The sequence below is a fragment of the Anomaloglossus baeobatrachus genome, chromosome 6, assembly GCF_048569485.1.
Source record: "Anomaloglossus baeobatrachus isolate aAnoBae1 chromosome 6, aAnoBae1.hap1, whole genome shotgun sequence".
Classification (NCBI taxonomy): domain Eukaryota; kingdom Metazoa; phylum Chordata; class Amphibia; order Anura; family Aromobatidae; genus Anomaloglossus; species Anomaloglossus baeobatrachus.
In genome coordinates this window covers 255512999-255524606 of record NC_134358.1, presented here as the reverse complement: position 1 = coordinate 255524606, position 11608 = coordinate 255512999, and the positions used below count along the sequence as shown (strand labels likewise).

The following is an 11608-nucleotide window of genomic DNA, read 5'->3' as shown; positions in this document are numbered from 1 at the left end:
ATTATCCTGTTGTGATTAGGTGTAGACAGTAAAGTATGTGTATGGTTGGGTGTTCACTAAAGATTTGTGGTTACATTAGAGTGGAGAGATAAGACACGGAGAAGATGAGTGAACTGTCATCTCAGCCTCCTCCTTCTGCAAGGTGAGCAGTCTTCTGGAGTAACCAGATCTGCAGACTCTGTAAACTGTCTTTATTATTTCTCACGCGAATCACATACTTTACATGATATGAAGTTTATGGAATTCCCTTCAACCATCACAAAGCAGAGTGCTGAATCACTGCACACGTCACACACAGGAATGTCTTTTTTCTCAACAGTTTTATTTGAAAATAAGCTGAATGTCTCAATAAAATACATAAAAAACATTATAAAAACACAATTTCCGCTCAGTAGTGGCAGTGCTGGCAATGGCATTGGTATACCTGGAAGAAGTCGGCTCGATTCGAGCTTCTTGTAAGCCATCGAACAAATCATTGGCCCACCACAGTTCATTAGTAGTAACCTGGCATCACAGAATTAACTATAAATAATTTAAGGAGAAAAATATTTGGCACAGTGGTGTTTACAGTAGAAATGACCTGGAGATACATCACTGTTTGGCACAATGCTACGGAATCATCATAGTTATTGCATTTGGGACTTTACAGTAGAAGTGACATTTTACAAATGGCACAAAGGTTGAAATACAGACAGGTGACAGCCAGAGAGGTGGCTCAGTCGAGGTATTGTCGGGTCTTTAAAGCACACAATTGTGTTCTGTCCACTGATACAATTATACAAGGTTATAGAATATGTAAAAAGTGCAGCTGAAGGTCACTTAGAAGTCTTATAAAACACATATACCAGTGCAGATCCAGTGGCACAGCCACACGAATAGTTACAAATAAGAGGGGTCTAGATTTTCATGTAGACCCTGGTCAGTGACAGTCACATTACTAAGGGCTAAGGGATGTTAAGACAGGCATATAACATAGAGATTCAATAGTGTTTTTGGTATAAAATTTGTAAATATTAAATAGTATTCCCCGAAGTTGGGGTGGTTATTAAAGGCACTTGTCAGACATAGAAAATACAGGCACTGAAATTGGTTGGATGATCCAAGAAACACAGAAATGTATTGATGCATTACATGGCAACCAGATTATTGGAACCCCTTCACAACAAATTATTTGCAAATAAATCATGCCTTTTACATATAAATATAATTAGTCTCAGTGGATGCTACAACAAACATACCTTCCCCCCATCATTGTCATCATGCTAGCAATGTCTCAGACCGGTATGGATGGTATGATCCTGGAGAACGCATGGTGCACAAGATCTCATTACTTCCCAGGTGTTCTGAAAAAGACTTAGCAGAGCTGGGATACGGGAATAGTTGTGGATGCTGGGAGGGAGGACGCCTGGATTGGTGCTGATCTTCCCTGGGATCAGCAGACAGCTGCTGTCCTTCATTCCTGGGGTCCACTAAAAGCAACAGAGCTTCAGGCATGCAATACCTATAGAGTTGTAAGTGCAAGGAAGCTCCAGCGCTGCTGAGGGGATTAAGTGGGAAGATGGAAGGAGAATGAGGCAGTGTGGATGATGGAGAGTAAGAAAGAAGAGGATAAGAAGGGACTGAAGGAGGAGAGTGCAATAAAGCACCTGTAGGCCATAGGATCCTACCACTTGATGACCTAGTGTCTTCTTCTCTGATCTCTCTTTTGTGGAATGGTTTACTCAGAATGCTGTCAATGGCGAAGGAGCTGGAGAACTTTGTCCCAGGACTAGACTCTTTGGAGGAGCTGCTAGTGTTGGTAGAGGGATGTGCAGAGGAGGACGATGGGGATGCAGACGTCATTAGTAGCCTGCTGGAGGAAGAGACTGAACTCTGGTTGGCAGCAGGTGATGGCATCAGAGTGTGATGCTGGTGTTCAGAAAGTCCTTGAAGCTCCTGGTCTTTAAGGCACTTGGTGACCCGATTTAGCCTCTTCCTTCTGCGCCTGAATACACCATCAGCAAAAGTGTACTCACTGTTAGGGTTCAGCATCCAGTAATTGTCCTTTCCCCATGGACGTGATGGATCTCTGAGCACTTTCACAAAGCAGTCATTGAGGGAGAGATTATGGCGGACAGAGTTCCTCCAGCCAGTGTACTGACCCCGAAAGAATGGAAATTTCTTCATCAAATAGTCATTGATCTCAGCCAGGGTAAGGCGGCCGCTGGCAGAGTCCCTGATGGCCATGGCTATGAGGGCGATATAAGAGTAAGGTGGCTTTGGGCGCCGGGTGTATGTCTTGGCTTTACCACCCTCCGTTGTTTGGGTTCTGCATCCCAAAGGTATCTCGGAATCATCCTCTTCTCTGTCTGAGCCAGCTCTCACCTCTCCCTCCTCTTCTTCCTCCTCTTCACCACCGAGGCTGCCTGTGTCCATGTCCATGGGGCACAAAACTGGTGTGGGACTGTTGGCCACAAAGTCTCCATCAGAGCCAAGCTCATCATCCTGGCTGGAGAGGGGGGATGGCATGCTGCCCTCCTGGTCACTGCTACCGCTGCACACCTTATCCACATAGGTAGCTCTGGGGAACACCTCCACACTCATCACGACCAACACCTTTCCACTATTGTCCTACTGGTTTCTTGATAGTGGTATGCGCAGTCTGCTGGTAGAGGGTCAGTGGTGAGCCAGCGGTGCCCACATGTTTCAGCAGCTGATTAGCTGGAGGTGGGAAGAGTAAATCGCCACAGCTGTGACTTGTCAGGGGCTGCTTGTCAAGGGCTGTCAAGTCCTTCAGTCTGGTGCAGCTGCTGCCTGCTGCTCTTATTATTATTGTACACTGATCCTTCCCTGGCCTCGCTCTATTATAATAGACAGGTGGGGGTGGCTGCCCAGCTCACCTACTCTATCTCTAGCCAATCCCTGCCTGTGTTCCCGGAGGGGGAGCCGGCCAGCAGACAGCCTAACACTCCCAGCCAGTGCATGCTACTATGGGTGACACAATCAGCTCCTGAATCAGTCTGTGTCACAGGAGTCAGTACATCCTCCAACAGGACTAGCTGTTTCTTCAGAAGTTCTATGAAAGCTGCTCCCTCCTCCCACAGCTCAACTTCCCCACTCATTTAACCCTATGGCTTCTGGATTGCAGCAGCAAACTCACAGTATGGGTACGTGCCCACGATCAGTGTTTCTCACATTTTTGATAATGTGTATTTGGCTGCTTCAAAAACACAGCGTTTTACAGTACAAGCAAAGTGGATGGGATTAATAGAAAGCTCATGTCCTCTGTGCGTCTTTTCTAAGCTGTGTCAGCTCACCTGTGTGTCCAATCCGCAGCACGTCAGTTTCTCATGCAGGTACGCCGAGTCTTCTGTGCAGAATTTCCCCATAGACTTGAATTAGATGTGTAAAATCCACTGGTAAAAACACACATGCATTTATTTATGACTCTACGCTGTGGAAACGCATAAAAAAAGCATGTAATCTGCACCTAATGTAAATACCAGGAAGTTTGAAAAACTAAACAGCTTTATTTAAAGGATGATGCATCAAACAGACAAAAAAAAATGTGTCAAAAACATGATAAAAACACGATAAAAACGCGATAAAAATGCAGCAGGAAAAACACGATAAAAATAGAGTAAAAAACACGATAAAAACACGATAAAAATGCAGAGTCAAAAACACGATAAAAACGCGATAAAAATGCAGCATGAAAAACACAATAAAAATACAGAGTCAAAAACGCCATAAAAATGCAGAGTTAAAAACACGATAAAACGCAGCATTCAAAACGCGCACAAACCCCAATAAACTAAGGTGCTGAGATGGTGCAGAAATTCTGCAGTGTCAAAAACTCAACAGATACAATGGGAGCCTAGCCTATTGCTAACTTCTTGTTTTTTGCAACCTTATTCTCACCAATCAGTTAACCCGCCGGCTGCTGGCTTGCAGCAGTAGGATAATGTATTGAGCTTGTTTATAATTAACCTATTTAGCTACTCGTCTTAGTATTGATCCTTTAATGATGAGGAACAATTTTTGTTATTCTGTAGCCGAGAATTATAATTGTTCGCCTCAGCCCTACTTAGGTAATTCAGCAGGCTAGGCGCCCTGTACAGATTACTTTGTAAAAGGGCTCATACGATATAATATATTTTTCATTCGAAGCTGGATGCTGGGCATTACAGTTGCAATTGTAAAAGACAATATATTTCTGTGCAATGTTCCTCCTTCATATACTGCAGCAGCAATCGTCATCGGGAACATTCAAACAGGTCTGAACATGTCCAGGAGACCCTCCATGTTCAGCTTCCTCTATTGCATGGTTCAGTGATGGATCTTCATGGTGGGTATCCAAGTTTGCTGCAACTAGGTTCTTAGCTCACATTAGAATTTAAAGGGAACCTGTCAGCAGAAATTTCATCCAAAACCTAAAAGATTCCCCCTCTGCAGCTCCTGGGCTGCATTCTAGAATGGTCCCTGTTATTATTGTGCCCCATGTGAGACCAAAATAAAGACTTTATAAAGTTGTACCTTTTTGTATTCAGATACTTTAAATGTGACACGGGGGCGGGCTTTCTGGCGTCCGTTATTCTGCCTCCTGGTCCTGTATGCCGCCCCCCATCGCTCCTTTCCATAGCTGATGCACCGCCCACTGCTCCAGCCACGCGTGCTCACGAGATTATGGGCGGGTACTTGCTGATAACAATCACAGCCCCACCCATAATCACTTGCCTGCGCACACATCACCAGCGGTCACACTGCTCAGTCCCGTGAGACTGGCACTGGGCATGCGCGGGGATGGCTAGAGCAGTGGGCGGTGCATCAGCTATGGAAAGGAGCGATGGGGGAAGGCATACAGGACCAGGAGGCAGAATAGGCCAGGGAGCCCGCCCCCGTGTCACATTTATAGTATCTGAATACAAAAAGGTACCACTTTATAAAGTCTTTATTTTGGTCTCACATGGGGCACAATAATAACAGGGACCTTTCTACAATGCAGCCCAGGAGCTGCAGAGGGGGAATCTTTTAGGTTTTGGGCGAAATTTCTGCTGACAGGTTTCCTTATAATCAGACATGTGAATGTGAGAAAATCTTGCATTGGACTCGGATCAATGTTAGTCAATGTGGTAGAGCAGATCTGCAATTTTTTTCTCTTGTCGATTTGGCATGAGAAATCAATTGCAGCATGCTGAGGTTGGCAGTGTGTCTTGGATCATGCACACCCTTACAAGTCTATGAGTGCATGGGAAATATCAGACTACACTCGGATGACATCTGGGTAGTCTGATATACAGAGCAGGTAAGGGAGAAGATGGAGAAATTAATCTTTCTATCTTCTCCTCACCCGTGCTCCAATACTCGCGTGCGAGAGAATCATAGCATAGTAGAATGACACTCGGCTCACACTAGCAGCAAAGTTTGAGATGAGTGTCATTAGCATATAGCATGTGATGCTATGTGGTAGTGTGACCCCAGCCTTAAGGTGTTAAAACTGTTGTGGCAAAATTGGTAAAACCTACATTGGCTTCTGAACCTCAGGTAGTTCTTAGGCCCCCCTACACATTTCATGGTCTGGTTTGTCAATCTGTGTGTACGTGTGCCATCCGTGTTTTTTCATTATCTTTAACCCTTTCACGACCGGCCGATTTTTCGCTTTCCGTTTTTTTTTTTCGCCATTCTTTTTCTGAGAGACGTAACTTTTTTATTTTTCAGTCAATATGGTCATGTGAGGGCTCATTTTTTGCGGAACGAGCTGTACTTTTAAATGAAACCATCAGTTTTACCATATTGTGTACTAGAAAATGGCAAAAAAATTCCAAATGCTGAAAAATTGCAAAAAAAGTGCGATAGCACTATGGTTTTTGAGATATTTTATTCACTGTGTTCACTATATGGTAAAACTGATGTGTGGGTGTGATGCCTCAGGTCAGTGCGAGTTCGTAGACACCAAACATGTATAGGTTTACTTTTATATAAGGGGTTAAAAAAAAATCGGAAGTTTGTCCGAAAAAAGTGGCGCACGTTTTACGCCATATTCCGTGACCCGTAGCGTTCTCATTTTTCGGGATCTTAGGCTCAATGACGGCTTATTTTTTGCGTCTCGAGCTGACGTTTTTAACGGTACCATTTTTGCGCAGATGCTACGTTTTGATCGCCTCTTATTGCATTTTGCGCAAAAGTTGTGGCGACAAAAAAACGTCGTTTTGGCGTTTGGAATTTTTTTGCCGCTACGCCATTTACTGATCAGATTAATTGATTTTATATTTTGATAGATCGGGCGTTTCTGAACGCGGCGATACCAAATGTGTGTATATTTTTTATTTTTTTTATCCCTTTAATTTTCAATGGGGCGAATGGGGGGTGATTTGAACTTTTAGGTTTTTTTGTTTTTTTTTAATTTTTTAAAACTTATTTTTTTACTTTTTTTTTTTATTTTACTAGTCCCCCTAGGGGGCTATTGCGATCAGCATTCCGATCGCTCTGCAGTATCTGCTGATCACAGCTGGAAGGCTGTAAACAGCAGATACGCTGTCTTTCTCTTTTGCTGTGCCCCGGGCACAGCGAAAGTGAAACCAATTCATGTGTAGTACAGGAGTCATCACATGACCCTGTACTACCATGACAACTATCGGGAGTCACGTGATCGCGTCACGTGACTTCCGGTTTCGGCGGTAAGTAAAACTTTACCGCGATTGCGCTTATAATGGCGCTGTCATGTATTGACAGCGCCATATAAGGGGTTAATCGGCACGAGCAGATAACGATTCTGCTCGTGCCTAGCAGGCACACATCTCAGCTGTGAAAATCAGCTGAGATGTGTGCCGATCGCGGCATGCTGCCGCCGGAGGACCGCGGGCAGTAAGATTATGTCATTTAGGACGTAATTTTACGGCCCGCGGTCGTTAAGGGGTTAAAGGAAGAAACACATTTCAAAGCTTCTCCTATATTTTGCAATGTGTGATATCATTCATGTGCTGTACGTGTTTTTCACGGAGACATTGACTTGTATAGGTTCCGTGTGTCCGTCCTGCCATTTAAAAACTGACATGTTTCTGTGTGGACACACAGGCCATGTGAAAACATGGACATTTGAAGATCACCTCACCATAGGTTATAGTGAGTACATGTGGTATCTGTGCCACACATACTGGACACACGGACACGTGAAGGGGGCCTTACACCCAGTCTGAGTCAGCTTCACAAGAACAGGTATGTGAAAATGTATGTAGTAATAGATATGTGGAATAGAGTCCCTGGTCAGCTGACTTTGTATAAAGAAAGAAGATTTGAGAAACAGGATGATAAAAAAGAAGATTGGGAAAACCTTTTGGAAATTGGCCTCAATATTTTTATTTCTTAGCTGGTGAAGATAACAGAATCGTTTGTGTATTTGGACACGATTTATTCTGCTCACATACAGGGGTGTAGAGCCTGGTGCAGCTGCAACACATCATTTTGATGTTGATTTGCCATAGAGTCCGAAGTAAGTTGGACGTCCCAAACCATATTGATTCAATTAGTGATGTCACAATATCCATCCACAACATTCCCGTCACTCTCCAGTATGGGCAGTATGGGTGCCTCGCTGTCTGAGATACAGGTTTAAAATCTGGATCATGGTGGCACTTCAATGAGGGCCAAACCAATGTACAAATTTCTCTTTTTGGACAGGGAGCCTTGCTTGGTAAAGCAATCCATCTGGTTGGATTGCCACTGCACAGGTGGTTGGCTTGGCATGCAACATGGTATAACATATTATTTACGGAAAATGAGTAATAAACTTGTAGATGACCCCCACATTCTACAAAGAATAACATATCAGCCTCTTAATTTCTTAGTTATTGGTTTACGGCACCACTCCAGCAATTTTTTTTATTGCACGCTGGATTGGTGCTTTAAATCTAAGTCCCTTGCCCCTGTATTATACTCACCTGCCACCGCCTTCATCTTCTACACCGCTGCTCCAGTCGGTCTCCAGTGATTTGTGACCTGACGGCAGCTCCAATGTTTCATGGAGTGCAGCAGAGGTCACAAATCAATGTAACTGTATGCAAGCCTCGCTGTGACCTCGTTATGGTTCTCATACAGTTACATTGAGACCTTGTGATGTAACTCTTGACTTCCGACCAGTCAGAAGATGTCGCAGAGGGACGCTAGTGATGCCAGAAAACAATAAAGCCGCGGGAAGGTGAGTATACTGCAGGGGGCAGGGGACTTAAATTTAAAGAAGCACTCCAGCCTTGAAAAAATAATGGTGGAGTGGTGCTTTACAGTAAGTAATTCACTCTGCTCCAGTTTCCCTCACAGTCCAGGTAGTTAGTGGTGATAAGCTTCCAGGAGAGGAAGAATTGCCTGAGATGTGTCTGCTGCATATATCATTGCCTCCTGTTCTGGTGTCTCGATGTGTAACGTGAACTGTCATTAATAGGTGGCAGAGCTGCTCCAGGTACAGCACACTGTCAGCCTCAATACACTGCAGTATGCTCGCTACCTACGTTTATATTGTCTTGTATATGTTTACCTACGAGGAAATTAGTGGATCATTGGCATTCAAATTAAAAGAATACGTTTATTTTTGCAATGATTTTATCTTCTTATTCATTCCTCTATTTTTCACCTATCGAAATCATATATAATATACTACACACACGTCAAATATTTATTGCAATTAGGTACATTTTCATTATTATCTGTATGTTCAGTATCTCCACATCTTCACAAATATGAATATTTTCACTTAGGGGTGCACTACCTTTTATTGCCAGAAGTTTACACAGTAATGGCTGTGAGTTGAGTTATTTAGAGGGCGAAATTTAGACTGTTATAGACGCTGGACAATGACTACTCTACATAGTATCAAAGTGTCATATCTTCATTATTGTCCCATGAAAATATATAATAAAATATTTACAAAAATGTGAGGGGTGATATATTGTGTGTTTGTGTAATATAAGAGGAACCTCAACACCCATCTCTTCCAACAAGCCTAAAACCTACAATAGCCCTCAGTCCAGTAGACCACTGCGCAACCAGCTCTGTCCTCACCTATTGTACCATCACCCATTCCCTGTAGACTGTGAGCCCTTGCGGGCAGGATCCTCTCTCCTCCTATACCAGTCTGTTTTGTACTGTTAATGATTGTTGTACGTATACCCTCTTTCAATTGTAAAGCGCCATGGAATAAATGGCACTATAATAATAAATAATAATAATTATATATATATATATATATATATATATATATATATATATACAAAAAATGCGAACAGCACCCCAAAAATAGTGTGAATTAGATCTTCATTGGCAAATGGGGTCATATTTTGGCTTATTGTGTGAATCATTCTCCAGACTTCAGAATGGGAACCGAAACATCGCCACACGGGCCACTAAAGGTGTTTCTATAATTTAGGTTAGGCTTCTACCTGGGAAGCTTTTCACCCCCATTTCTTTTTTTATATCTATATCTAACTGCTGCTGATTTATATATATGTAGTACCCACGGAGCAAGGGGTTAAACTTATTACTCGTCGCCGGGCTGGTGATGTCGGGTCCGGGTATGTCACGGGTGGCCCTGCCCGGCTTCGTGGCCCCGAAGCGTACAATTAAAGGGGGGATTATGAAGAGGGATGTTAGTCTCGTGACTCCACCTGCCAGGGATTAGCTGCCGCTGCCCTAGCTGTCCTCCGGGGTGGATGGTCATAGCAGTTAAGATGTTTCTGCTCCCCACAGGTAGAGCGGGCCTCGGGGAGGATAATGAGGGTTGTAGTGATGGCAGGTGCCTGTGCCGGCAAGGACAGGCGGACACAGTCTCTGCGGTTTCAAGGTTACTTTACTCACAGTCCCCGTTGCCACTCCCGGATTACCAGTCACTGCCGTGCTGGGGTCCTAGTCAATCCCGAGCAATTTGAGGTCCCCACCGATGTTCCCACTGTGAGTCCTTTCTAGTTGGGGTCCCTCCAATCCCGGTTTATGGGGAATGTGGAACAGGCTGCGGGAGTTTTCTGCACTCTCCGCAGACCCTGGAATTCTGTGTAGCTGTAGAGAACCCTGGCTGAGCTACCTGCTCAGGTCATATGGTGCTCCCAGAAGTGTGAGACAAAAGAAGATTGGACCGAGGTTCCAACTGTGTCCCTCACCCCAAGGAAGATGCTCCTTCCTTTTTTCCCAAGTGGTGCCCGCCCCCCACGTGGTTGTCCTAGTGACCAGGAAAGTCCCATGCTTTGTGATGGCCACCCCCTATCTACCCCAGGCCACCCCCCCAGTGGGAAAGCACCTAACTGTGTTTGGTGTGTGAATATGAGAGACACCAGCGATTGACCTCTCCTTACCTGGGATGAGTACTACATCTTAAGGGAGATGCAGTACCCTGCGGCGGCTGAAGCCTCAGGGGCACCATATATGTATATATATACATATATATATATATATATATATATATATATATATATATATATATATATATATATCTACACACACACACACACACACACACACACACGCGCTGGGGATCAAAATTAGAGAACAGCACACAATTTCCTAAATGTTAAGGTCATTGTGTTGTCCTATGTGATTATATGATTATATCCTAACATGACTAAACTAGCAGCATTTTAAGCTTATTTTATAAACTGAATTTATTCTTAAGCACATAATAAAAATGTAGATGAGATAAATGGAAAAGAACACTGATCAAAATTAAAGAACACTTTCAGATACCTGCAAGTTATTGGTGTTAATCTGACACCTAGTGCTAATTTACTTAATTATCTGACAAATCGTATGTAACTGGCAGCCTAACTTGCAAAAATGGTGTGCTGTTCCAAAGTGAATGAAACCTTCTGGCAGCAGGGTGTCCAGATGAAGACCAAAGGGCTCACCCTATCAGCCATAGCAAGAGAACTTGGTCATTCCAAGTCTGTGACTTTGAGAATATTGCATCTTTACAACTTCTCAGACTCTTTCAAGTCCCCAGGAAACCCGATTGCCCTCAAAAGACAAATGCAAGAGAAGACAGAATAATGCGGAAATCTTCATGGGTAATCATTTTAACAGTGCAGCTGGAACTGCTCTCAGTTCAGCACTGAACAGGGTGAGGATCTGTATTGTCATACAATGCCACGATGTTTAAGAGCATTTGGACTGAAAGCCCACTCTGCAGTAACCAAACCTCTCATTAGAAGAAAGAATCAAAAGGCTTACTCACCTTTGATGAGGAGCATGTTCTGTGGCCAGAGGAGAAGTGTTCCACAGTTCATTATAGGCCTCCTTCACACGTCTGTTAAAATCACGCACGTTTTTCACGGACGTGTCAAAGGTGCGTATTGCCCTCCGTGAGCCGTGTTTATGGCACACGTGTGTTCTCCGTGTGTTCTCCGTGATAACACACGGAGAACGGGAACTTTCTGCTCACCTGTCCCTGGCGTTGCTGTCCGTGGTACTAATCTTCGGTCTCTGATCCTGCCGACTCCCCGCTGCTGCTTTCGGCCGCAGTGAAGTGAATATGCAATGAGCATAATGAGCGAGGGTCGGAAGCAATTAACAGCAACGGCAGAGACAGCAGCTCTGGAGAATGTGAATAAAGTTTTATTTTCTTCACAGACACGTGTGTTTTCTCCGGTGTGTG

General features: G+C 43.9%; 1 protein-coding gene across 1 annotated transcript; it reads right to left on the bottom strand.

Annotated features, from left to right (window-relative positions):
* Window positions 1-301: 301 nt before the first annotated feature.
* On the bottom strand, window positions 302-2926 carry FOXQ1 (forkhead box Q1). The gene has a single exon (XM_075316490.1). It carries the CDS (start codon window positions 2581-2583, stop codon window positions 1258-1260), a length of 1326 nt encoding a protein of 441 aa, XP_075172605.1. The 5' UTR covers window positions 2584-2926; the 3' UTR covers window positions 302-1257.
* Window positions 2927-11608: the final 8682 nt, after the last annotated feature.